Below are 27802 nucleotides of genomic sequence, written 5' to 3'. Positions count from 1 at the left end.
AATCTGAACTCTGAGCGAATTCGATCTTTCTTGCGACCCATATTTCAACTCGGTACTGCTCTAAGCCATCATCGCCAAAAGCTTCAAATGCAGTGGACCTTTACAGAGCTTCTGGACGGCAGTCACGACGCGCAAAGGGCCTGTGACGCACAGAGGCTTCATGACGTCAACCTGCGTGCAACCCGCTCTGCTGGGCATCGGGGATTAATGTGGCTCATCGTTCTTTCCAACGTTCTGCACTGGGCATTGGGCCTCAGGGCAGCCACTGGTACCTGCCCATAAACCCCCGCCAGCTCGCCAAAGCTCGCGAAGAAGGTCATGTGGTCCGTGCCACCTGCCTGTAATAAATCTCTGCTCTGCTGACAGGTCAGCCCCGGTCAAGGTGATTGGCAGGAAAGCACAAGCGGGATGGGTCTCAGGGCCAATGAAAGCAGCATCTTCATTCCGTATTTAGCTCCTGCATTCAATCTCCTCCTACAGTTCCTTCCCAGTTCTCACTGCTCCAAGGGTAAAACGGCTGCTTCGCCAAGCCCCATCTGAAGCTCCATGGTGTCCGAAAGAGGAACAACCAAACCCCACGACTATTCATTGACAAGCTCATCTCTTTGAGTCGCATCCTTGCTGGGCTGTCCGAAACATACTGTTTGCCTCTGTGCCTTGATTTTGGCCCTGCACCTTCTCCACTTCCCGCGGCCCTACAAGATGACATGGCCTCTTTGGGCGTGTTGTGGCCTGCCGCGCGGCGCGGTTGACAGCGTCCACGATGTCATCAAGTCTTCCTGCTGTTCGACAACCCCACGGTCGCCCACCTAATTCCTGATTTGTTCGAGCCCGACGACCTGGGACGGATGGAGCATGTACGCCTTCCTCGTTCCTGGACGGGTTGGGGTATTGGAGCGCCGATCGGCCCGGGGCCGGGGTTCCACGATACTGCCTTGGAGGTTATGCTCATGGACCATCCATCTTGTTGCCAGCGCATCGATTACGCATGTTGCCAGTTACTCTTTCGGCTTTTGTGACAGCGACTTCCTCTCATCTGATGTGGGATGGATATTCAAGGTCAACAATGAGGCGGCGAAATTGTGCCGTCTGGTTGGGTGGCTGCGAGTGCTACCACTGGCTTGGATTTGGCGCCTGTCGCTGCACTTCTCTCTCTACCTTGACACGGGGGTGGCAGACCGATTGGCGATGCATCACGTAGCGTTGTGGTCACGGGGAGCCGGGCATCTGGGAACCGTGGGCACTTCTTCAAGGGCCTTGGCGATCATGATGATTGATGTTTTCAAGATGAGTCAAGTCTCAATGCTCTTTGGCGTGGTGCACCCTTGCTATGTTTCACTCCTCAATACGGCCTCTCGGGTGTCCGCGGTCAGATCAACAACAATGGAATCCAGACTCAATACACTCCACCAACTACTTGTGACGTTTGCGACTCGGAGCATTTTCAAGTCGATATACCGAGCGCCTTTCCGGAACCTGACCAGCCATTAATCCCCATGAGTTCAGTTCATACCAGCGACATATACCACTTGCGCTACAAGCTAAAGTAGCGAGCACGGCCGCGCAGGCACACGACTAGAGCTGCTGTCTCACGCAAGCCACATCTCATTATCCCCATGCTACTGCGTGTAGCGGCCGAAGATCTCTGCGCTGATCTCACTCCAAGGTCTTCCGGCCTTTGACGCAAGTAAGACATCCCCAGAAATTCAATCGTCCAAATGGCGGTGAGATGAGCGTTCCTTCACTCTGCAGTGCGGCATGCAGCTGAAAAGCCTCATCTTGACCCTGTCGGCTCTTGTAGCTTCCAGAGATAGAGTTTGACTTAGCTTTTCCCCTTTTGCCCCGCCGTTAAGCAAGCGCTCAAGTGCCTCTGTGCTGAATGTTACAACAGCCCCGCAGCGAAGCAAAAGATCGACATACATGCAACACCGACTGCCAATCTTTGCGTCCATTGTAGCCCAGACTTTGCCATCACGAGCGATCGACAGAGCTGACGACTCGTGGCCAAGGCGTGCGGCTCTTTGCCGATCCCGGCCTGGCCTCTGGACTTTATCAATACGACCGGCGCCCGCGTGATGGCACAGGCCGCCGCGGGTTTCACGGGGCGGCGCATCCTCCGTCCGGCTTTGGCATAGGCGGAGTGGCCGGCCTGAACCACGAATGGCGCTCTCCAGCAGCTCCGAGCTACCATCCAAGTCGGTGTTTGATCACTGTCGTCAGGTACGCTGTGATTTGTTAAATGGCTGAGAGATGAGAGCTAGCTAGTGGCAAAGGCTTGAGTGCGACGAAAGCGATCATATCCTTCTGGACACAGACAATCCAACAGCTAATCGGTGTTCCAGCTAACCTCTACTTCAACCCACCTGTCTTTGGCCACTGGGCTCGACGGCATCTCTATACACGAGAGAATCCAGTCTTGCAGTCGTCCATCTTCATGAGTTGTAGCAGAGGGGTCCTCGAACGGTCAACCCAGCCCGCGGGCACCAGTTTCTGTATCTCGTCATGCCTGAGCACCAACTCCCCCTGAACCAGCTGGACCATATCCATTTCCTTGCGGGCGAGGAGACCGCCCAGTCTCTGTTCCCCAGGTTTCGACTTCGCGCCACACTCTCCCCGCACCCCCCGAGACCACGCCATGTTTCACGACATGGCATACCCCGGAGTCTTGCTGAGGTTGCTGACACAGGTGGCGGCTGACTGCTTGTGCGCTGGTGTGTTCGGCGCATTCAAAAAGAATCAATAGCAAAAACAGTTCAGTTTCCCCGCATTTCGCTTCAGGCCTCAAGCATGTATCTACTCTTACCCAGGCTCAATAACTTAATCTAGCCGCGAAGACCGCCAGTGAACAATGAGGAAATGCAATACTGACGTCGGCGATCGAGCTCCGCGACTGCAAACATAGATCACTGGAGGTTCGCATTCCAGGATGGTGTTGTCGGCTGTGAGCTGTGCGACGCCAGTCTTACTCTGCAGCAACATGGCTGAGGTAGGTAGGGAGGCTCACATCGACATGCAATGCAGGCGGCCATGAAAGTTCCGGGTCAGACAGCGGATGTAGCGAGTGCTACCTGCACTGACTAGCATTGCAAGGCCGAACGACAAATTACAACCGCAGTCACCCTTTTGCCACGCTGCGGACCCCGAAGAACGGGTTTCAAGTCAAGATTGGCCTAGACTGCGTGGAGGGTGTGAAAAGACCATGCGAGTAAGCACCCTTTGCCTTGTGGCGAGCCAACGAGCAGTTAGCCAGAGTCGTGTCAGGGGCCAACAAGAAACAGCTCTGGGTTCCCCGCAATCTAGGCTGGGAGCGTCACTTGACCGAACCTGTGCTTCCCTCTGGTGGAAGCACGGGTCGAGGCATGGCTTTTGGGTGGCTGCTTCGCTGTCGACAAGTGGCCTGTCCAAATGGACACTGTGCTCTACTTCCGACGACAAGATACAACGCGGTGAAGCAGACATCAATGACTAGGGAGGTTGGGCAATATGATCTGAGGGTTGGTCAAAGGGAGGGCATTGTGGCTTCTCCTTAGGTCAAGGCGCTAGACGAAGAAGGTTTGGCACCCGAAGTGATGAGGGGATAGGCCTTGCAAGTTGGGGCAGTGACCGACAGTTTCATTCCTAGATTATCAAGCCGCGTCTGTCATGGTGTTATCTTTGCCTCCATCCTGGGAGCATGGGGCACGTATGCTCCCTTCTCTTTGAGGGAGAAGCCCCGACGTTGCGCAGCGGCGATGTGCAAGGGGACGGCCGGGGAAGTCCCTGCTTTTTCAGGGTCCGACGATCCCGAGCTTGAGAGATCCGGGGAGAGCCGGGCCCTCCGTGAACTGACCACTGCTCTGGGTGAACCGTCAAAGGTCAGATCATACAGATTGAAATTTGTGGAGGATAGAACGGCAAAGCCTCCTTTGGAATGACTCTGTGATCCATCCGATGACGAGGAGCTCCTTCAGTCGTATGATGCAGCGAACGATTTTGAGAGCCCCAATGCTGAGAATGTACGACTTGGTCAATGCGACTGTGGCCTCCGGGCCATGTCCGGCACCCCGCAGTCAGATCATCCGTTGAGGTTGCGCGCCAAGAGAAGCACTGATGGCTTCTACTGCGTGGAGGACCTTCCCGGTTTGTCCATCGCCCACTGATCGATTATCATGCCATCGTTTCTCGGGTTATGAGCTTCTGCCCATGTTTCAACCCGAGCTGGACCATCTCTCACCCAAACCTGGTTCGACAACTGCCCTTGGCAAGCAGCAAGCCCAAGGCGGATGAGGGCATGGAGCGGGGTTGCGGCGGATGTATCGCTGGCTGGGCCCTTGACTACTGGCCTATTCTCTGCCGGTGGACGAGCATTGGGCCCTATTGCCTGGTTCGCATTGCCTGCCCCAGACAAGGTCGGCCTACTACCTGTGCAGGCTGGCTTGGCATCATTGGTGGGCTCGGGGTTCGGAGCCTCTGCGTTGCCTGCGAGAGTGTCTCGCTTCCTATTGCATATGGCGCGCCCATTCATGCACACAGTCATCATTCGGGCGTCATACGAGCTACCTTGGTCGGCGAAACGTTTCTTGCTGGCCCGGGCTACGCCGCCCATTGACCAGCGCTCGGGGCTCTCTTGCTGGCTGGGCCCTCTGAAATGCGAACGAGGTATGGGATGGTACTATCATGCCGTTGCAGCCGCAGTGCGAAGGGGATGGGGGGGGGGAGCGCGAAGCTGAGCTGCAGAAAGTGGCTTGGAAGGGGAGGGGGGAAAAGAGAAATAGATGCCTGGCCTGCCTGGCGGGTTTCTGGAGCTTCCCCAAGCTGCTTGACGCATGCGCGACGCGATGCGACGGGTGTCGGTGTAGGTGGACGGGGGATGCGGACGGATGGGCAGGGCAGGGATTGGCTGTGAGTGAGCGAGCTCAATTCGGGGGGCGTGTGCGTGTGTGTGTGGATGGCATGATAAGGATAGGACAATGCAGGAGATGCAGGAGATGCAGGAGGGACTTGCTGCGGGCGGAGAGGAAGGGGATTATCTGCATGTGAAGGGGAACAGACGGGAATAGGTCAATGGGGGGAGTGAAGATGGAGGATTGTGATGCCAGGGTGCTTTTCATTCGATATGGCGGACAGCCAGCAGACCAGAGCTTGGCCCCCTCGGCTCGAGATTGTGGCGCCTGTAGATGAATGCTTCTGGCGGAGAGCACTTGGAGGCCAGGAGGGGGCTGGCAGGGAAGGTCTGTCAGGTGAGGCCATCGCCAGGACGGAAGACATCATTTGCTGGGCATGACGAGGCTGTGGGCTGTTTGTTTGCTGACGCCCGTCATTTCGATGCACTCTGCGGCCTGCCTCGAGGCGAGCTCTGGTGAGGGTAGGTCGAGTCGAGCGCGACACGCCACCTGCACGAGCTGTAGCACCATGTCGTTCTCCTCTATCCAACTGGCGAACGTGTGTCTCTTTGCTCTCAGGATGCTCGTCCGGGTGGCTATACTGCTGTTATCAACCTGTTGTGCACCGCTCGATGCAGGTGAGCTTCTCTTGCGTGAGCATCGGCAGTTCATGCCAGTCCGAAGGCGAGTGTCTGCCCCAGAGTGATTGCACAACATGAGCTAGTCCCGAGTCGTCGCGTCTTGTTGAAGACGGAAGAAGTCCTGATGGGCGCGACGCACCCCAGGCCTGCGTCGTATGGCGTTCGCGAGGTAGCCTCTAGCGTGTGGTAGGTATAGGGAAGACTGATGCAATGTTCACAGCGGCCCTTCGATCCTCTGCGCACGGTGCTGCCGGAATACGTGTACATGCTCATACTCTCTCTTTTCTGATAAGGAAACACCAACCCTTTGATGATGGAAAGAGAATAGGCTTGGCTGTTGGCTGGCCATGCGTGTTGTGTGGACAGACAGCCCCTTGTCGTCACAACCGTCGTTGAAATGTGGCAACGCTGGGCGGCAACCGTACCTCAACATGCCGCCCACTCTTCGTTGCCGATCTTTCCTGACGCTTTTCCTCTTCATGTGCAAATGCCTTGAATCTTCAGATGGGATTCGTAATCGCACGTTTGGCTATGTACATGGTAACACGATTGGCGCCCGAGTGGCGAACGAAGACGCTCTACAGTGGATACGTAGGTGGAGGGCTTTTTTGACATGATTTCCAGGGTCCAGACGGATCTTGAGAAGGGCTGGCGACTAAAATAATAAGGCGTTCGGGGGATCGACAATCCTGTATCGTGTCGGGGTCCAAGGGATTACCCCCCTGGAGTTGGAGGGGAGTGCGCTCTGGAACGAACGCACGCGGGTTGGATTGGTCTCGGGGGATTCACGGGGCGTGAATCTAGGTCTTACTTCCTGTTGCTCAATCGTCGCAGGCAACCCGCTACGCCTTCACTGACTGACTGCCTTTCGCTCGCCTGGATGCAGCGCTCGACAGATGGAGTTTGGCACCGTCTGGCGAGCGTCATTGAGCAGCATCTGCTTCACATTGCCGTATTCAGTCTCGAGAGGGGCTCGAAGGGGGGACGTCTCGCGTAGGGGGTGGGAGGGGGACATGCTTGAGAGGCACAGAGTGCGACGCAACGTCCGCGAGTCGGTCAGAGCACGAAAAAGACGCCAAGTTCCAGCCACCTTGTGTAACTCGAACGGCTTCGAGTCTAGTGTCGAATACTCATCTATCGAAGCTGGGCTATTGAATGACGAGTGCGACCATGGATGTGCGAATGGGCTGCTCGCGGCGTCTCACGGCGTCTCCCGTCTCGGCGGCTGACGTCGAAAAAAGAATGGCGATTCACGATGGCTTCGTCGGGCTCCGGACCCGGTGCGGACCCTCCGGCGAAACCTTTCGGCCATTTTTTTCTTCGCCTTGCCTTGAGGCTCTTGCACCGCATGGGGGTTCAACAACGACCTCTGGCCCTGACGGCATCGTGAGCTGCCGGCCCCTGAGCACCCTGCCCTGTTGCCGTTATCGTGCCTTGCTTTGCCCTGCCGCCATGCCATGCTGACAGCAAGGACACCACCCCTGCCCCCCCCCCTCCCCTTTGGCCGCCAGGTGCTGCGCCGTGCCGTACACGGAAGTGAGCGGCATCTATCAATCACCCCCTCTTGAGGTTCTCGACCGGTCGGTGCTGCACGAGCGGTATTGCGGCGGAAAGCTCCCTGAAGCTCGGCAGCGGCAGCGGCAGCAGCTGCAGCAGCTGCACTCCAGAGCTCTATGGATCACAAAGCAAGAGAGACAACATTGCCGACCCCTCTTGCTCTCTCAATGCCCTTGTCTTGGAGAGCTTCGAAACTCGACTCATCTCGAACCTTGCCGCTCGGTGTCCGAGGTCGCAGCGCTGCGATGCTCCCCTACTGCCCGACAGACTCCACCGAACGGGCCCATCTTCGCTTGATTTTACGTTTGGGAACAGGCATCCCCAGACTCCAGACTGCGCGCTGATCTCCAGAACTCCAGTGTTTCTCCGCCGGGGAGAGCTGGTGGTCTCGCCTCGCCTCGTCTCGCCTCGTCGGTCGTTGCGCGAGATAAAACACGGTCCATCAGCCAATCACGAAGCTTGCCTCGAGGTTTTTTCTTATTTTGCTTGGTGTCTCGATGCTAATGTAAGAATCGCTAGCTGGGGGCCCAGTAGTGGGCTCCAGCCGCGCTGCTACCTGGGGCCGTGGAGACATCTCTTGAAGCTGTGCGCACACACGCACGGGCGGATGCGCTGCAGTGAAGTGGAGAAGGAGGGGCACGATAGCTCCAAGACGAACAATATGATGCTACAACAACAACAAGCAAGTTCAACATCACGTACCGTTGATACAGCACAAGCTGCTCATTCAAAGCGGCGACGAGCAGGGGCGAGAGGGGCGCCTTGGTCTTAAAACGTGAATGGTGTGGAGGGGTGGAGTGCAGCAACCGGCGACGGGCGGCAGTAGTCTGCCCAGTAGTTCTCGATTTCCTAGGTGAAGGGGGGAGGGGGGGGGGAACAACACGAAGAGCGAAAGGAAAAAAACACATTGCTTGGGTTACCTATCAACAGGATCTGTCCAACCGCTCCGGCTTTACCCACCACCCGTCCAACCCGTTCTGGCGGCGTGCTTCAGGTGTGGTGGCCAGTCCATCTACTCGTTCGTCGAATTGGGTGGCCGCCCGACGACCAATGCGACCTTGAAACTTTCTGGGCGATCGCTGTCCTTCATGTCGGAGGATTATTTTTCTGTTGGGACTTTGCGGCTTACTCTATGTCCCCCCCTGGACCAACCACATTCTCAGGGTGGTGTGGCCAAGCAGGATCGGTGTGGTCTAGATGTGGCGAGAAGAACGCGCGCTGCCTCCTGGTTTTTCTTCGTGTGCGCATTCCCTCCTTGCTTGATGTCTTGCCGCTTGCCGGGCCAAATGCCTCACATCTCGAGGCGCCTCAGTGGAGAATAGAGGTGGAATACATGCATCGGAGGGTATAACGGGCACCGGTGAGTGGTGCACGATGGTCTGGACGGCGATATTCTTGAAGAGATTTTCCCAATCCTCCAAGTCTTCTCCCTCCACCCTCCATGGGGGTGGGGGGCTAGTGCCTTGGGGGGCAGACCGGGGGAAGGATTGGAAGGGGGAGCGCGCTGAACCTCAATCTGCAGTAGTATCGGCCGAGATCGCATGCTGGCTGACGACTATGGCGTTTGACTTCTTCGTCTCGAACCGTCTTGTCGCGCCGCCGCTCGCTGCTCACTACGTCGCCGACACACCGGTGAGGCTGTCAGTCGCTGTCTTTTATGCCGGCGACGCTGATGGAGGGTCGGGCAGGTTTCGTGCAGATGCAGAAATGAGGTTTGCCGAATGAATAGCACAATGAGCGACGTGCAGACAGACACGCAGGACTCCTCCCCCCCCCCTCCATCTCTTCGACATGCTGCTGATCCTGACTGCTTGGCCACGGTGGCTAGGCCTTCGGCGTGATATGTCGATCCCGTCGTTCATCAAAGCGCCTCCTTTGACCGTGCGACCTGCGCAGAAAGTAGGGGTCCTCCATGGGAGCCTTGCCTGTCGGTGAGAGGGGGGGTGGCCTCTAGACACACGCCAGGGGCATAGCACAGTGATGTAGGTGTTATACTCGCTGATTTACTACCTGCGAGTTCATGGCCTGATGCAATGGTGGCCTCCCTGGGAACGGGCATGACGAAAGAGATCATCCGGGGTTCATCTCGTTCCTGCCCAGGACAAGTGCTATCGAGCCTTGGTAGATGTGATGTTACGTTTCGTGATCACCATGTCTTGTCTGACCTATGCTGGAGAGGCCTGGACGATAAGGAAGTCGACTCTGTAGCATTGCGTGTCTCAAGACGATTCCCCCCAGGCTTACCGAGTCTGGTATGGAGGGATCCGTAGGGTGCCTGAGAAGAGTCTGAGCGGGCGTTCGAGCTTGGACGATTCTGGGGATGAGATCTTGTTATCGCGATCGAGGCGGGGAAATGGGCGCTTTCTCGATTACATCATTGTTTCAGCAGATAGTGTAGCCTTTCCTGCTTCCTCAGCGTGTTGTGACGTTCTCTCGGGCTGGAAAGGGACGGCCTGGGGGGTCTATACGCTGGCAGGTTGCAATGTCACGTGCAACGGGTTGCTTTGAGATGTTGACAAGGTGATTTCGCAACGCTGAGGAAACCACGGATCAGTCTGTGGTCATCGAGAGATCCAGAATCACTTCGTGTCTACTGATACCAGGTGTGGCGAGGAAAGACGAGGGCCGTTATGTCGCTGCCAGCCGTACCTGAGCATAGGTGAGACCATCGTGAAAGAGGTGCCTAATTCTGTACCAGATGGCCTCATCCGCGTGCTTGAACCGTTTTACGTTCGTTCAATTTCTATACTTAGTTTACAGATCAAGAAAGTCAGGACTGCGTCACAAGTAGCCAATGTTCATCTTCATAATAAACTGAACCTTATCAAGGCTGTGCTGACTGGACACGGCGTTCATCCAGAATAACAGTGTTGCTGCTTCTATTGTCCGATCAAATACGACCAAGCGAGCGCGGCCCAAGTGCCATACAAGACTGGACCTCAAGACTGAGAGGCTACATTGCCCATTCAGCGCTCCAGCTGTATTTACTTGTCTTACATGGACACTCCGGGAGGTATGCAATATGACAGTCCAAACAGCTACAACGAGCCAACCTGTGCCATTCCTGACCCTATGTTGATATGGCAGCGATAACAAACCGAGAGTGCCAAACCTGCAGCGGACGGTGACTGCACAAGCATGGCCTTTGCTTGAATCTTGGATGACGGGCATTTGATATATATCAAGTATCCCGTCATATTCCTGCTTCAACTGATATAGAACATTCTTTACTCAAATGCTTATAAGAATTTTGCCACTTTGTCATTCACCTTACCCACGGCCTCGGTCAAGTTGTATGGTCTAAAACACCAAAGATTTGAAATAAGGGTAAGGGCCCAATACTGCTTCAAATCCCGCGAAAAACTACCAGACCTGTGAAAATGATGGAAGACCACATTCACTCTGTAAATCACAAACAGTGAATGTAGCGCGGCAGACAAACAGAACTTTTGACGAGAGCCTGCCACATGGTGGACGCTGTTCCATAGAGTCGCTGGCCTTTCTTAAGTTGAAAGTAACTTTTTCGATACTCCTCCAACAAAATCCACCTTCAAGGAGCATTATGGAGTACGAGTTTTCTTTTAAAATACGAGGATCAGAAAAATCTACTTCTAGTTTGCAACTTCATACCTTGAAAACACTAGGAGCTTCTAACATACTGTTCACATCTTGTCGCGCTTCACGACGTGCAAGCAGGCCTATTCTAATCATTCACGTGAGCATCACATTTGCGGATATCCTTACTTCATTAGATGTCCTGAGACCAACCGCAGCAACCGAATTGACTGAGCAACACAGTCGAAAGACGATGGAACCTTACCGGGCAGCACTGAGTCGCGTGGATTGTGTAGGTCCAAGGAGAAAGTAAGGAGCACTCAATGGTAAACGGGAGTAGACAAGAAAGCCAGTACTTACACACAGTATCCCCAATTATCTTGAACGTGTAGCTTGATATTTGGTCTCGGTTTCGTTGGCATTTTGTTGCATTTTCTTTCACTAGCTTTGAATGAATGCGCTCCCTGCGCAGCCATGTGCTGCATCAGCCACGCCCGGGCAGTTCCCATGGGCGGCTTACCTGCGTGGTGTGCAAATGAAAACTGGTAGGGTTGAAGATGATGATGTTCCTAGAGAGCCTGACCTATCTCGTTCCTCTCGTAAGTTATTTGAAAGGCCTGCCCTACTACAGGTATCCTCGTAATCCCATGGCTTTTAGGCCTTTGGTGCGACGCATCTCACAACACACAGAGGGACTAGAGGTTCAAGCTCTGCTTTCCGTGAGGAAGATAGGCATTTTAAGGAGAAATTAAGCATCATTTTAAGCTGGCGCTCCATCGACCATTGCCGCGACCAGCCGTTCTCATTCACAAGATGGTCTGTGACCCGTGGCTTTCCCAAAGATACCACTCTCGTTTCATGCGCGACTATGTTAGACTGAAGGTCTGCATGGCTAAGCATTGACGGCAAACAAAGGAGATTCTTATCAAACCCAAATCCCGAGTTGACCCTGAAACCCATTGGTGCTAAGCTTGACGCGATGGATAGGTAGATTCGATGTAGCGTTCGTGCTGGCGTGTACCAACGCAGACAGGGTGATACAACCATCGTCTAACAAGAACTCAAGAACTGAGGGGGTGTAATCGTAGGACAGAAGTCGACTAGTCTAGCCAGAGCAACGAGTTCGATGCTTGATGTGACACAGCATCGTGAGGTACAATATCTTTTAGGGGTGTTTTGATATTCACCATCCGGGCCGGTCATATCGTCAGTCCAGCAACGGCAATTCTGGAGGCCCTGGACTGATGAAAAGGCGTAGTCACTGCTTTCTTGTCTGTGAAAGCAAGAAATTGGTGATGTACTCGACTCGATTCGTCAACTTCAGGCGGCTTGCGCTGACTTTCTCGATGCTGATTGGCTTTGATACTGATAGTTATTGCGCAGCTCATAGTCACCTAAACATGACGCACAAGGATGGACTAATCAGCTGCCCGCGCTTCTGGGCTGTGTGATTGGCACACGTCAGAAGGATCAAGAGCTTCTTACCTTCCTTGAAACGACCCCGATCATTCTTTTGTTCGCCTAAGTAAGAATTGTGTGCGGTGGTCGCCATCCCGTTTCTTTACCACCAAATCATAGTCAATAGCGTCCTTAACGACGACTGGTTGAGAAAGCCAGAAAAACGGGCCAAAGTCTGAGGGATGAAGCATCGCAAAGAACAACGAACGATCGACAGGAACCGAAACCAATGAATGAAGAGGCAATTGCACATACAAACATTCGCTGCCGAAATATTTACGCTCATTGACTGACGACCGTCGGTGACCAACCATGTTGCCAGTGGTCAAGAATACGCGTAAAGCGAAGGTCAAATCTGGGTGCCGCACCTGCAAGTGAGAACGTTTCCACCGTTCAACTGATCGGCTTAACTGACTGAAAGTTCGATATGCTCCCAGGACCCGGAAGGTGAAGTGCGACGAGGCCCGCCCGGCTTGTAAGCGCTGTGTAACAACCGGCCGCGTCTGCGACGGCTACGGTATTTGGGGCGGTGGCGGCAGAGCCTACCATGAACGCTACGTCGTGGAACCGACGGGAGCGCTCTATACTCATGTCGTCTCCCGACCGCGTGCGGCACCGCCTGTCCTCGTACTGCATCCCCAGGAGCAGGAGTGTTTCGAATGGTTCAAGTACCGCACCTCGATCAGGGTGCCAACAAGCTACGCCGCGGGGTTTTGGAATACACTCATCTTCCAATCGAGCGTTCAGGAGCCGGCCGTCTTAAATGCTGTACTCGCACTGGGATCGTATCACATGAACGGCGGGAGCACGGCGCAGAGCCACCAGATTGAGAAAACGAAGGCTGGCTGGAGTGCCGAGGAGAAGTTCACGCTCCAGCACTATGTCGAGGCGATGCGCCATCTGAGCCCTCACTTTGCCCGCAAGGGAAAGGCATCCACGCGAGTGGCGCTCATCGCCTGTTTCCTGTTCGTCAGCTTTGAACTGTTCCGGGGCCATTTCGAGGCAACGAGACTTCATCTCGACAATGGATTCAAGATCCTGGAAGAGTCGAGATCGCTCTTCCCCACTGTTGCAGGCGGCATCTGTGTCAGGGCTTGTATGGACTCCATCGACGACTGGATCGTCGAAGCCATTCTGAGGATCCAGCTCCAAAGCGGAATACTGCGCTACACCCATACGTATCCGTATCGAAACATCCTGTCCACTAGACTAGACCTGCCCAGCTCTGCCTTCCAATCGGTCCACGAAGCCTGGCAGCATCTGAGCCCCCTCCTGAGCGAGGCCATGGCCCTGACCCAGCAAGCCCGTTTGTACGTCCCATCTCGGGGCAGCAGCGGCACTCCTTTCCCCCCAGCCCGCATGCTCGACGCCCAAGCCCGCATCCAAGCCGGCCTCCATCAATGGCTCCCGCAATTCAGCGCTTTCTATGAAGGCCTGCAAGAGGCCACCTTTGCAGAAGAACAGCGGGACCGCCGCCTCCCCTTCGCCATCCACGCCATGGCAACCATCATGGCGAACACCTGCCTCTCGCGCGGCGACGAGTCGGCCTTTGACAGCTGCACGGCCGACTTTGCCCTGCTGCTGCACCAACTCACGAGCCTGCGCAGACGCGACCCGGCGCTGTCCCCCTTCACGGCACCGGCCATGGATATGTCCCGCGCCATCGTCGACATGGGCTGGATCCCGCCGCTGTACTTCACGGCCATGAAGTGCCGCGTCCGGCGCGTCAGGGTGCAGGCCATTCGGCTCCTCGAGTCGACGGCACACCGCGAGGGGCTGTGGGATTCTCAGGTGGCGGCGCGCATCGCGAGGAAGGTGATGGAGCTCGAAGAGCAGCAGCAGGTGGAGGAGTTCGGCGTAGGGGCCGCAGAGGAGGACTTTCCCCTGTGCAGCCCTCCGACGCCGGAGGAGCTGGCGCTGCCGACTCCGCCCGGGGGCCATAGATTGTGCAGTGTGGAGATCTTGCTGCCAGGGGAGCCGCTGGAGAGCATATTGCTGGGTTGCAGATGGGCATGGCCGTCGGAACGGAGGGAGGCGATGTGGGAGTACGCCATGGCTACGCAGCGGTGGACGGACGTGACGCTGGTGTGAGAGGCGACGGCATGAATTAGTACTAGGGGAGTCACAGCGAAGCAATGGGAGAATAGAAAGCATTCACGCTGATATAGGGATGTGACTCGTCCATCAAATAGATATTGCTCCCACAACATCTAGAGATGGGACTGTCCTTCAATCATGAACTGAAATGAACAAGTAGTTATCATCAATCGGTGAGGTGGCCGAGTTGGTTATGGCGCCAGGTTAAGGTCTACCTTAACTAGATTTCCTGGTGGGGCAACCCGCGCGAGTTCGAGTCTCGTCCTCATCATCTTTTGTTTTGCTCTCAGTGTCATTCGACTAACTTGACTTTTTGGATCGACTGACTCCGTACGCTGGGGGATGCCATCCTCGACAATGGTCGTTTGTAATGATGGAGTTTAGTCGGTGGCTTCTGTGTAACTCTAGTGCCCTGATTGGTGTGACGGACAGGATCGCAACGGCGGCAACACTGGTGGACACTCAAACAGCAGACGGTATGCCTCGTCATCAGCCAAGTCTCTGATCATGAGGCCAAATGGTCTCTTGATACAATTAATTGCCCCAGTCTGACTACTAGCGAGCTCGAATTGGCAGCTTTCACGCAATATCACAAGGTGCAGCAATAGTGTCAGAACAAAGATGAAATTTATAAATAGCCATACAAACAAACACCTGCTGCATCCCAACCCTGATCCCAGTCTAGCAACGATAAGAAAATGCATCATGAATAGTCACCAACCCCCCATCTCTCACTCGTACACACACACACACTCAACACCTGCTTACTCGCGCAGGTACTTCAGGATGCTGTCCCTCTCCTCGGGGGGCATCACGCGCAGAGCATCCCTGACACCCTTCATGCCGATCGACTTGTTGGCGCGCAACAGAGCCGTCAGCTCGTTCGCGAAGCTCTCTGTCTTGAGCGACTCGATGCGATCCGTAATGGTCTTGCGGTTGGCTTCGTACCACTCGGACGCCTCGCGGTCCGCCGTGCCAAAGTTGATGACACCGGACCACGACTCGAGGAGCGACAGGTTGCGCTGGCGCGTCTCCTCGGCGCCGCCGCGCTGCTCGCCGCTGAAGGGGCTAGACAGCACGTTGGTGGCCATGCGCTTCAGCATGTACTCCTCGTTCAATCTCCTGCGCAGACGCCAGTAGAAGAAGCGACGCGCGTTGGGCCACTCGAGAGCGTCACGAATGACACCCTTGGCTTTCATGCGGCCCGCGCGGTCGTGCAGGTCAGCAAATTGCACCGCAATCTGCGAGTACACAGGCAGAAGCTGCCTCTCGCGAATGGACATCTTCTGCTTGATCGCGTCGACTTGCTCCTTGGACAGGCCCGAGGCCTCGCTCTGCTTCTTGAGGGCGGCGTACTCGGGGTCAAGACGCTCCATAGTCTGCAGCTGCTTGTCCTTCTTGTACTTGATGCCGATGATACCCTCGGGCTCGAGGACACCACCGCGGGCCTCGACGTCGGCGTACATCTCCATGACAGTAGGGTTGATGGTCGGGTCGACAACGACCCAAGAACCACCACGCAGCTCGCCGAAGGGCGGGATGTACACGAAGATGGGCTGCTCATACTTGACGAGAGCGTCGACGATGAACGAACCATACTTGAGGACCTCGTTGTACATGTCGCGCTGACCACCAGAGAAACCACGCCAGTTGGCGAGGATCATCAGCGGCAGCTGCTCGCCGTTGTTGAAGTCGTTAATGGCCTGAGCAGTCTTGAACGCCGAGTTGGGGTACCAGACACCGCCAGCTTCGTTGGTGACCTGCTCGATCGAGTCGGGGTTGGCAGGGTCGGCCGGCGTGATGTTCTCGATCGAACGAGACTCGACGGCAATGACACCCATGGGGATGCCACCGAGACGAGCGCGACCGACAACGACGGTACGCGCCCAGCCGCCGAGGGTCTCGATGAACGAGTCCTTGTCAAACAGGCCGGCCTCGAAGTCGCCGTCGTCTGTCTGTCGGCCGCCAATCATCCAGCGAACGTCGAACGCACCCTTCTGCTGGGGCGTGTAGACAACGTCACGGTCCCAGGTGTCAATGCTGGGGCTGATGGGGATGGGGCTGCCGCGCTCCTTGGGCACAAACGACATCCACTCAACAATCTTGGAAACACCGGCGAAATCGTCGTTGGCAGTCATGTGCGAGACACCGTTGCGGTACATGATCTGGGTGCCACCAAGCTGGAGGTTGGATGTGTAGATCTCACGACCCAGGACGTTGTTCAGGGCAGGGGCACCGGTCAGGATGATGGGCTGGCCCTCAATCTGGACGGCACGCTGACCGAGACGGACGAGGTAGGCACCGATACCGACGGAACGGCACGTCACCAGGGTCACGGTGAAAATGTCGTTGTAAGCACGGCTGGTGGCACCGGCGATGAGACCAGAGCCACGCAGCGACTCGACACCGAGACCGTCGGCCGTACCGATGATGGTGACGATCTTGTGGCGCTTCTCGCCCTCCTCCGTAACCTCCTCGGTGATGACAGCCTGCTCGAACTCCTTCTTGCTCTCGTCGTCGAGGTACAGGTACTTGAAGCCGCCGTCCTGCTTAGCAGGGTCGTTCCACGCAACCTTGAAGTGGGGGATCAGCTCGTCGGCAACGCCGAGACGGGCACCCGAGTTGGCAGACAGGTAGATGCGGGGAATGCCAAGCTTGCGCGCCAGCTCCGTGCACTTGTTGAAGAAGTTGTCTTCCTTGGGGCCGAAGGAACCGATGCGGTACGTAATGTCGTTGGCGACGACGATGAACTTGCGACCCTTGGGATACTCGGGGGTCTTGGCGTTGAAGATCCAGCCGACCATGCCGCACGCATTGGTGCCGGGCTCACGGCTGACCTCGTCCAGGTTGTTCTTGTCGTCGAGAACGAGCTCGGTGAATGAGACGCAATCACCGGCCTTAGGCTGCTGCGAAGCAAGAGCGCCGTTCTTCTTGACGCCCGTGACCCAGCTGTTCTGGATGGCCTGGCGGAAGAGCTCGGGGAAATCGTAGACGTACTGAGTTCCCATGAGGTGGGCCTTGTAACGCTTGGGCTGCAGCCAGTTCTTGGTCGCGTATGGTGTGGTGACAGCGAGCAGGTGCATGGGGCCCTTCTCGTGGGTGCCGCCAATGCTGTGGAATACCCACTCGCCCTTGTCGGACTTGCGCTCCGAGTAGATATCGACATCGACAACATATCCGGAGGTGTTGTTGATGATGACGCGAAGAGGGTAGGGCACACCGCTCTGAGGATCGGTACAGATGATGCGAATCTCAACCTGGGAGACACGAAGACGCCACGCGCGAGGACCGAAGCGGTCGAGGAAGCCCTGGAGGCTGCTCTCAACCTCCGAAGGCTCGAGCTGGAAGACGGGCGTGAAGTTGATGAAGATGTGGTTCAGATCAGAGTTGTTGTTGCCGATGATCTCGAGAGCGTCAAAGATGTCGTTGACGACACGGTCAGCCTCGGAGATGAGGTATTCGGTGGTGGGAATCTCATCACGGAGACGGCCCGGACGAATGACAGCGCGAGTGAAGTAACGCTTATCGGTCTCGACGGCCTTGCCAATGCCCTCGTACACGTGGATGTTCTTGTTCTCCGTGAAGACGGGCTTGATGTTGAACTTGGCAAGACGTCCCAGCTCCAGCTGGAAAGCAAGAGCAGGCTCGCTGTGACGAATGCTGTCGTCCTCCTCGTAGCCGGGACCCCGGAAGGTGTAGTAACCGGGGTACGAGCCGTCGTTGCGGCCGCAGATGAAACTGATGCGGCGGACACGGCGGGCAAGGAGGTCACCCTTGAGCTGAGCGATGATGGGCTTGATGCGGGCAAGGATCTCCTGGTCATTCTTGCTCTCGGCATCACGAACAGCGACGTTGATAACGGCAGAGAGCTCCTGCTCGTGGGGCTTGCTGGCGCCCACAATCTTGCGCTTGCCGGTCAGGTCAGGCAGCAGGCTGGGCGCGGGGGTGGCCTTCCTCTTCTCGCCGAGCGCCTCGAGAGCGCGAGCGATGAGGTCCTCGGCGTCCTCGAGGTACTTGCAGGGCACAATGACACCCTTGCGGTTGGGCTCCTCGTCCATCTTGGAGTTGAAGTACGAAAGGTCGCTGATGGAAGAGATGCGCTTGAAGTCAAACTGACCGCTGGGGGTGGCAGGGGTGGAGGGGGCAGCGGACTGCAGGGGAAGGCCGTACTCGCTCTGGCCCATCTTCCTGATCGTGAAGTCCCAGGACACAAAGAGAGGCGCCTCCGTCTCATCCTCATGGTACTCGATCTTCTTGATGATGTAGGCCCTGTAGGCGCGGCGGACGTAGACCTCGAGGGCGGCAATCGACACGAAGGGGTCTTCGTGCGAGAAGAAGAGGGTGAGAACGTCAAAGACGGTGTACTTGGAATCAACGACCTCCTTGATGACGTCGAGGTTGGGCTCACGGTGCTCCCAAGCAGCCTCGCCATAGCGAGACTCGACAACAGAAGACTTGAGAATGTGCTCCATCTGCGAGGTGCGCTCCTCCAGAGAAGGAAGAGAGCACTGGATCATAATCTCGCGAGCCTTGAGGGACACCTTGGAGGTGGCACGCGAGGACTGGAGCTCAGTCAGGGTACGCAGGGCATCGCGGAGATGCTTGCCAATGTTGCCGACGTTGGGCTTGTTGGGGCGGTACTCCTCAAGGATGGCGAGAATGAGCGAGCTCTTGGCGCTGACACGGCTGTGAGACAGGACGGTCTGGACAACCTTGGAGATGTCATCCTTGTTCTGGTCGCGGAGCTTGAGAATGGTGCTGTCCTCCTGAGAACCCTGTCCAGTGAAGAGCTGCTCAGTCTCGGCGTACTGCTCGAGCAGGCTCTTGACGACATTCAGCTCATGCGCCTTCTGACCCTCGCTGTAGGCGCTGAGCACCTCGCTGAGCGGCGCCAGAGTGGACTTGAGCAGATCGACGTCGCCGGCAGCGACGTTCTCGTCGAGGAACTTCTGGAAAGCCTTGACCAGCGCCTTGGCCGGGAACTCGACGTGGCGCGACTTGGCGCGCTCGACAATCTGACCGAACTGCGCATCCAGCTTCTGCGGCATGCGAGAGTGCAGAGCGGCAAACTGGGCGTTCCACTCGCTGTAGGGCAGCTCAGGGTTGCGAAGGACCTCAACGAGTTCCTTCAGCGTGGCTGCCATGATGACCGAGTTGTCGTAGCCGAGGAGGATGTTCTTCAGAATATTGTAGAGGACCGAGAACCGCTGGGCGGGCTTGTTACCGACAGCGACGGGGTCACCGTAGCTGGGCAGCTGGCCGAGGAAAGGCTGGGCCTGCTTGACCCTGCTGGGGTCGTCGAGGGCGAGTATGCCGAGAATGTCACCAGCCTCAAGCGTAGCTCCGGGCTGCTTGATGAGCTGAACAACACCGTCTTCGGAGGCGATGAGGGGCATGTACATCTTCATCACCTCAACCTCGGCGAAGCTTTGGCCGGCCTTGACGTGCGAACCGTTCTCGACGAGGTACTTCACAAGCTTACCAGGGCTGGGCGTGCGGAGCTGCGTGGGGTCGTTCTCCTGCTCCAGCAGGCACGTCTTGCCGTCAACGGACAGTCGCGTAGCGCCAACTTCCTCCTTCCAGTAGACGCTGTGGCTGCGTCCGCTGAGCAGGATCAGGAGGCCACCGTCACTGAGAACGCGGACACCGACGGCGCACTTGGACCCGTTGATGAAAACGTGGTAGGCGTCGACACTGGCACGCGTGGCGGTGAACTTGTAGCGGAAGCCCTCGTAGATAAAGTCCACAGCGAAGACCGTCTTCAGGATGTCCTTGGAGGGCACTTGACCCTTGTCCAGACTCTTGCGGTACTCCGAGATGCAGTCTTCACTGGCAATGTGCGCCTTGGTGACAGCACCACAGACAACAGCCAGCATGGGGTCGGGGCGCTCAGCAGTCAACTTCTTGGTGATGAGCTCGTCGAGCCAGCCGGTGGTGATGGTGTTGTCCTCAAAGGCCTCCGTCTCGAGCAGCTTGATAAGGTACTCGACGGTTGTCCTGAAGTCACCACGAATGCTGAGCTCCTTCAGGGCAATGACCATGTGTTTCCTGGACGCGGAGCGGTTCTCGCCGTACGCGAAGATGTGACCGAACTGTGAATCGGAGAAGCTGTGGATACTGGAGGCAGAGCTGACGGAGAAGTAGCCCCAAACATTGGAGCTACTCCTGAAGTTCAGGTCGTGCATCACACCGTTGGAAGGCTTGAAGCCCTCACCGGGGTCCTCCGAGGTGATACGGCAGGCCGTGGTGTGGCCCTTGGGACGGGGCCTCCTCTGGGTCTTCTCGCTTCCGGGGTCCTTGAACTCAAAGTCGATTTCAGTCGACGTCTTGGGGTCGACGCCGTACAGCAGACGAATGTCGCGGATCCTGTGCAGGGGAATGCCCATGGCGACCTGCAGCTGGGCGGCGGGCAGGTTGACACCGCTGACCATCTCGGTGGTGGGATGCTCAACCTGAAGACGCGGGTTCAGTTCCAGGAAGTAGAACTTGTCGTCCGAGTGTGAGTAGAGGTACTCGACGGTACCAGCAGACACGTAACCGACGAGCCTGCCGAGACGCACAGCAGCGTTCTCCATGGCCTTGAACGTCGCGTCCTTGGCAATGGTGACAGGGGCCTCCTCGATAATCTTCTGGTGACGACGCTGCACGGAACAATCTCTGCCGAACAGCGAGATGTTGTTGCCGTACTGATCCGCCAGCAGCTGCACCTCCAAATGCCGCGCGTTGCCGGCGAGCTTCATGATGAAGATGGGAGAGCCGGGGATTTCGCTGGCCGCCGCCTTGTACAGCTCCTCGAAGCCGTCCTCGGAAACGACCTTGCGGATGCCCTTGCCACCGCCGCCCTCGGAGGCCTTGACCATGACGGGGAAGCCAATGGCCTTGGCCTTCTCGAGGCCCTCCTGCCAGGAGGTGACGCAGCCCTGCGCGTACACGTCATCAGCAACAGTGACGATGCCTTTGCTGTCGACCTCGACGCTGTCGACGCCAGTTCCTGACCAGGGAATGCAAGGCACGGCCGCGTGCTGCGCGACGATTGTGGAAGAAATCTTGTCGCCGAGAGATCGCATGGCAGACCCGGGAGGACCAATGAAGACAATCTTCTTTGGCGAGGCGGCGAGGGATTCGGGGAGCTTGGGGTTCTCGGAGGCGTGGCCCCTACAGACACAGTTAGCCGGCGGTCGCTCGAGCGACACGATGCAGGCAGATTCTTGCTTACCATCCAGCCCACACGGCATGGACGTCCATCCGCTCCGCAACATCGACAATCAATTCGACGTTGGCGTAGTTGTGGTTGTTTGTGCCGCCGGGAACCTCGACGTAGTGGTCGGCCATGCGGATGTAGTCAGCGTTGGCTGCCAGATCCTCGGGCGTGGCCATGACGGTGAATTGGATGGCGCGCTCGTCGCCAAATGTCTCGTACGCCCATTTTCGCACGGAGCGAATCTCCTTGACGGCGGCAATACCGTTGTTGGCGATCAGGACCTGGTGAGAAACTCGTCAGCAAAGGTCAGACCCGGCGCCTCCGTGGAGAGGGAAGGCAGGGAACACTCCACCAGGCGATGCGGGAGGGCAGACAAACATTTGTGATGACGGTGTGACCGTCGTTCTCTGCCACGAAATCCTTGACCTTGGATGCGGGCGCATTGGCAAGCTTGTTGCCACCGATGAAGTGGTCGGCGATGTTGTGCTTCTCGGCGTACGAGGCCTTGCCGTTGGACTGGGGCACGACGCGGCCGGTGCCGTTTGCCTCGACTTGAGTCATGGTTGCGGCGACTGTGTGTGATTACAAAAAAATGTCGAGGTGTGGGAGAAAGAAGGGGGCGAGGAGAAGAAGAAGAGGAGGAAGAATAGGCGTGGGAGAAGACGCGGGTATCTAGATGGAGACCGTCATGAATTTGGGGACAGGGAGCTTGCGTGGAGCTGTAGTGGGGAGATGGACTTCGAGGCGTGGACGGTTGTTGTTTGTGTGTGGTTTTCGTGGGTTGAGGGTCGAGACGAGTTGTAGCGGGGGAACTCTGTGCTCGACGTGCTCGAAAGTCTCTGGGAGGTGAATTTGGAGAGTCTGACAGAGTCGTTTTCGAGGGGAGAGAGGAGGAGGTGTTGGGTTGATGAATGTTCGAGCAGAGCGACGACTCGGTCCGGGACTAGGGGGGGGGCAAGGGGTGTGTGTGTTAGCAAAAAGTTTCCCGTCCGCCAGGTCGCATCTTCTGTTGGGGAAATGTCCAGGTGCCGCTAATTGGGCATGGGGCCGGGGGGGTGTGGTTCCTGGGATCTTGGGATGCTGGGCTGCTGGGACCCGAATGGACCCTGCTCTCTCTCTCTCTCTGTGTGTGTGTCTCGTCCCGGCCGCTCCCCAAGCCGGACAAGGGGGGCGGACCACCGCCCCCAAGACCAACAACACTTGGATGCTGATCTCCCTTGGGTTCTTTGGCTAGTCCCGTGGCATGCATTGTTCTTGGGGCGCCATGTTCCAACTCACGCCTCACGACACTGGTGGCAGGTTGCCTGGGAATGCCATACGGAGGCCGAGTGAGGGAGAGGGCAGGTCAGACAGCTCGTGGGGGTTTTGTTGATGGGCCAGGCTGCCGAAACTTTCCATGGTGGCAGTGGTGAATTAGAGCCCAAGATGTGTTTACCTGACGTTGTGCCTCGCTGTTGAGGGGTCTCTTGGGACGATTTCAAGGTGCGAATCAAAGTAGCAGGATAGACGACCCACCACTGCAAAGCTCAGTCGAGGCAAAAATGTAGAGGCAGTTGGTCTAGATCAATGGTGAGAGGAAAGGGGACGAGGCAGCAGATTGTAGATGTAACGCAGGTACGGTCAGCCTTCCCTGGGAGCACCTAGACAGACAGGTTGATGGTATATACTATGCAAGGCAAGTCGGCAGCTGAGCCATACGACCCACGGTCTGACGACATGCAGCGGCTGATGTTCGTCGACCAATACACCGCAACGCAATTGCCATCATAGGGTTGTATAGATGCCGTTCTGTGGTACCGTGCTTACCGCCTTCTGCATGGATACCTCGGGGACGTCTTGTCTGTCGAGCAGTGCTGTGGCCGTTGCTGAGGTACGTAGGCAAATAGATACATTCGATCTGGCAGGACCCAACCAATGACGGGGTGAAGATGCTGGGAGGAGGGCCTGCAAGCCTTATACCACTCTCAAGGTAACTACCTAGGTAGGCAGGTAACTAGGTACTTAGGTAGATGCCCATTCGTACAGGTGTCAGCATGCAAGACGACAGGTGGACTCAATGTTCGGCCGTCCCCCTTCATCTCTCTACAGTTCATCGGCAACGTGTTGCATAGCCTCCTCCCGTCCTTCAGGAAACCGGGCCTGACAATTTCCATTTCACTGACTTCACTGGGGGTTGAGGGGGGGGGGTAGTAATCGGGTCCAAAAAGACGGACGGAAGCGGGCTGCGCCAAACCTGGACCCCCGGCTGCAGCATCGAGGCGAACAGGGCAAGCTTCCCCCCCATTAGCGTTGCAGCTTGATCGGGTCCTTATCGATTGTGCAGGCCAAGCCAGGCGAATCTTCCCCCCCTTCCTCCTCCTCTCCCCCCATCCTTGTCGTTGTAGTTGTGCCCCAGGATTTCGGAGCTCCCGTTGAGAAAACGTTCCCCTCGGTCCATGGCCCATTTTCTCTGGCAACTTGTCAGAGCTGGGGTGAACGGCCCCAATTGGCCCCCCTTCAGCTCGTGGCACAAACAGGCGTGGAATGACCAGGAACGAGCATTGGATACATCAGATCCATGACCATTCAGATGTCTCGCCTTGCAACATGGCTGCCTCGCCTGTCTCGCCTCTCGCGCCTGGGCTCCCAATGCAACCGATCCGGGTCAATTCTCCCAGGGCTGGATGAGCTTGTCAGTGCTGCCAGTCCGCCAAACGGGCATCAGCGAAGGCAGCAGCAAATAGTTCGTGTGCATGGTAGTAGTAGCAGCACCCTCAACAACCCGTTCAAGCCCACATCGCGCCCAGGCCCAAACGGGTCTAGTGTGACGTCAGCTGGTCGGCATTCTTCTCCAAAAAAATCCTCCCGAACCCATCGACATCGATCCCTATGCAGTGTCATCTCTCAACTGACATGAAAGCGGCGGACCACCCCCCTCAACCTCGCCCCAGGCCAGAGGGATTCTGATAAGAACTTCTGCAATCGCATGCATGGCTTCTCGTCACACGTAGCAGGCAGCTCGCCCACGTAGCAGGCAGCTCGCCCACGTTTTCTCGAGCGAAGGGGGGAAAACCCTCTCGGCTCAACAAGAGCAACGCGACCCGTCAAGTACCCATGCCCCCTGGTTGCGGTACGTAGATGTAGTGCCTGGGTTTTTGGGGTGGTCCCCTGAGCCCCACCCGCAGATCCCCAACATCTTGTCCGCCGCGTCCACCCGGTGCCCCTCTCTCTCTCTCTCTCTCTCTCTCTCGTCCTTCGAAGACAAACAAGCAGCAGCTCTCTCAGTGAGCGTGTGTGTGTCTCATTCATCAGCGCGTCCGCCCCGCCACAGGGTGATTCCCCGAGCACGGCTATTTGTTCTGCCCCTGTCGGCTTCGAGCCCTGCCCGCTAAGCCAAAAGGCTGGGCGTTTACTACTACCTTCCTACACAGTACCTTCCTACACAGCTGATGTGCGCAGAGCTCTCTCGCGCGCCTCTCTTCTCAGGCCTGAGACAACCCCTCCAACTAGGTAGGTAGTCCCCACCAGGCATTGGAGAGCCCAATAACCAACATGGGCAGAACAAATAACGGCACACTCCATTCCAACCCCCCCTAAAGAAAAAAGTCGCCGGCTGCGTGGTTCCCTTCCCTACCCGTCCCGGCCGCGGCGCCACTCGCTGAGCCCGCCCGCGGACTTCCGTTCGTCCTTTCTTTCGCTTGCCCTCGGCCGTCCGCGGGCGGATGGGAGTTACTCCATTCATTGCATTTCCATTTCGGACCTCAAATTGGAGCGTTTTGCCCCCCCATTTCAGTGGCGCAGGCCGGGGGGGAGGCAGCTTTGGGAAAAGGGGGGAGAAGGGTCTCTCGGCATCGGGCTTGCGTCGATCAATCGGGCGCATCGCATCGGCCCTTGACGCCGTCTGTGATGTGTCCTGGCTGTGTGCCGAAGCTCAGGGGGGGGTCCGTCGTCAGCCCAATGCCGGATGTATCTCGTTCGTGAGCTCGATTTACGTGAGCGTATCTCTTGACTTGCTTCGTTCTTCGTTGAAGTATGGTTCTTGTGTCCCGAGTGCCAGTTCTTGGGGAGGGTGCGTTCTACGCTGCCACGTCTACCTCATTTCTCATTTTGTACATCCTCCCTGGTAATCATGGGGCCGACGTCACGATCCCAACCGCCCGAATGACTTCCATCACTTCCAGACTGCACCTCTCTGCTTGCCTTGGAAAGCCGATCCAGCAGTGTCTATCCCCATTGCTGAATATTCTGCTCTGTCGTACTCTGCCCGGTGAACTAGACCCGTGAGGCCAATCGCAGGACTCAACCGCCAGTCTCAACATCGTCACAGCAAGCATCGCATCCTCATCATCACACTGTGGCACGCACGTGCATCCTCGACACCTTCAGTCTTTCATTCTGCCCTGCGGGCCTAGCAGCTAAACATCAGCATCTGCCCAAGCAAACGACCAGAAAACAAGAACAAGCCGCCTGCCGATCCATTGCCTGTATATGCCCTCCCACCCCCTGTCCCGCTCGTAATAAATCATGCTGGCACCTTCCTCCTACCCTTCATGCTCCCATCGCCGTAATCATCAAGAAGAAGAAAAAAAAGGGGGAGGTAGTTCGACAAAGGAAAGAATTATAAGCGACTGGTACCGCCCGCCCTAACGCGCGGCGGCGTGGATGTATGTAGAATAAGGGGTATGTGATGTATGTGTGTGTGGAAAAAGAGGGGGTATTCAAGCACCGCTGGTGATTCTTCCTCCTCCTCCGCCTCCTCCTCCTCCTCCTTCTCATCCTGCTGGGGTATCTTAAGTGTCTCGGTCCGCACCTCTCGCCGTCTCTATCCCGTGATAATTAATAAGTCTCCTCCTCAAGGCTTTCTGGTGCGCCGACAGCCGACCGTCGCACGGAGGCTCGGAGGTCGACGCCGCTGCTCGTCCGCCGCGTCGACGGTCCGCTGCCGCTCTGCCGCCTGCCAGGCATGGGGATGTTGCTGGCACCGCCGTCCGTGTCAAAGCGCGAGTACGTGCCTCTGCGGCTGGGCGTGCGCAGCTCACCCGCGGCTGCGGCATCTTCGTCCGCCTCGTCCATATCGATGCGGGAGATGCTCGCCGAGTGGCCGTGCATGCCGATCGAACTCCTCGGTCGGCCGAGAGGGGTTCGTGCGCCGGAAAGACTGGAGCGGCTCATGGGCCTTGGTGGTGGGATCATCTCAGTGCGACTCGCCGGGCGTGCGTAGGAGGACAGGCTGGCGCGTGAACTGGGTCGTGAGATGGAGGCATCCGAATCGGTGCCGGGAGGGTTGCGATTCGGAAGAGGGCCGAACGAGAGACGGCTGATGCCCGACGCGCTAGGTCGAGACATGTGCCTGGATCCAGTGGTTGAGGTGCTGTGTGTCGAGTTGCGGGGGTTCGTGGGCGTGGGTTCGTCGCCGACAATGGAGCTTGTCGCGGAGGAGGAGCCAATAGTGCGCTTGCGAGAACGGATCGTAACCGTCGAAGGAACATTGCTGGAGCCGTTGACGGATGAACGGGGCGATGCCCTGGGAGGCGTGTTGACGGGCGCAGGCAGCTTGGAGCGAGCTGACTGGACGCGGGCTTCGAGGCGCTGCATCTGCGCGGTGAGGGAGCGGATGTGTGTGAGGGAGTTGGACGCTGGGATGCGATGGGAGGCGGCCCGGGCCGTGGTTCGCGGGGCTGGCGTGCGGGTGGCTGACGTGGCAGTGACAGAGCGGCCGACCGGCCTGCTCGTCGTGGACGAAGCAAAGTTGGACCTTGGCTTTGGCGTGATGCTGTGATCGGCAGAAGGAAGTCGGGACTTGCGGGTGGACGGCGCGGGTGTCTTGGCGACCGGCTTCGTGGCGGGTTTCCTGGCCGAAGGAGCAGGCGCCGAGACGTCGGACATGGGAGGCGAAGGAGGGTCGTGAGAGTGCAGCGCCTTTGAGGCCCGCAGCTGGGCCGTGTCGGGAGGCGTCGTGATGAGAGGGGAGCTGGCTGTTGAGTTGGGCGAGGCATCGATCGTCTTGTCAAAGGTGGGCGATTCGAGGAGGGACATGTCGGTGGAAATGTGGGACAGGTGACGGTCCTCCTGCTTCTTGATCTTGTCCTGGAGCAACTCGGCCTCAATCTTGAGGTCGGAAAGCTCTTCGCGCAGGCGCTGGGCCTCGATGCGAAGAGTCTCGCGCTCGCGGTCGGCCAGCTTGATCTCCTCCTCCATCAAAACACCACGCTCGATAGCAACGTTGTATTTGCTTTCAAGGTCCTCCAGGGAAGACGTCGTGTTGCGGGCTTGCCTCTCGAAGTCATCATTGGCCACTTCGATATCGCGAAGCTTCATCGTCAAACCCCTGTTGGCATCACGGAGGGTCGTCACCTCCTTCTCAAGAAGGTTCTGCGCCGCGTTGGCCTCAGCCTTGGACTGCTTGCACTTGGCCTGGACTGGCATGTCAGCACTCCGTTGTGCGGGAAGGG

General features: G+C 57.2%; 3 protein-coding genes and 1 non-coding gene across 4 annotated transcripts; 2 read left to right on the top strand and 2 right to left on the bottom strand.

Moving 5' to 3' along the window:
- Positions 1 to 12385: 12385 nt before the first annotated feature.
- Positions 12386 to 14164, top strand: D7B24_009470 (uncharacterized protein; the record flags this gene model as incomplete). Its single annotated transcript, XM_028643543.1, has 2 exons — positions 12386 to 12447; positions 12511 to 14164. 2 exons carry the CDS (start codon positions 12386 to 12388, stop codon positions 14162 to 14164), a joined length of 1716 nt encoding a protein of 571 aa, XP_028492870.1.
- Positions 14165 to 14342: 178 nt separating this feature from the next.
- On the top strand, positions 14343 to 14441 carry D7B24_009469. The gene has a single exon. It is a non-coding gene; the product is annotated as a tRNA-Leu (tRNA).
- A 493-nt stretch (positions 14442 to 14934) lies between these two features.
- ACC1 (acetyl-coenzyme-A carboxylase) lies at positions 14935 to 21932 on the bottom strand (the record flags this gene model as incomplete). The annotated part of the gene is made up of 3 exons (XM_028643542.1): positions 14935 to 21325; positions 21387 to 21652; positions 21750 to 21932. 3 exons carry the CDS (start codon positions 21930 to 21932, stop codon positions 14935 to 14937), a joined length of 6840 nt encoding a protein of 2279 aa, XP_028492869.1.
- A 4254-nt stretch (positions 21933 to 26186) lies between these two features.
- On the bottom strand, positions 26187 to 27776 carry NDE1_3 (NADH:ubiquinone oxidoreductase; the record flags this gene model as incomplete). The annotated part of the gene is made up of 1 exon (XM_028643541.1): positions 26187 to 27776. One exon carries the CDS (start codon positions 27774 to 27776, stop codon positions 26187 to 26189), a length of 1590 nt encoding a protein of 529 aa, XP_028492868.1.
- Positions 27777 to 27802: the final 26 nt, after the last annotated feature.

The sequence above is a fragment of the Verticillium nonalfalfae genome, assembly GCF_003724135.2.
Source record: "Verticillium nonalfalfae strain VnAa140/NRRL 66861 chromosome Unknown scaffold_95, whole genome shotgun sequence".
NCBI classification, from domain to species: Eukaryota; Fungi; Ascomycota; class Sordariomycetes; order Glomerellales; family Plectosphaerellaceae; genus Verticillium; species Verticillium nonalfalfae.
Note: the sequence above shows the minus strand (reverse complement) of the source record. Positions and strands in the feature narration are given on the sequence as shown.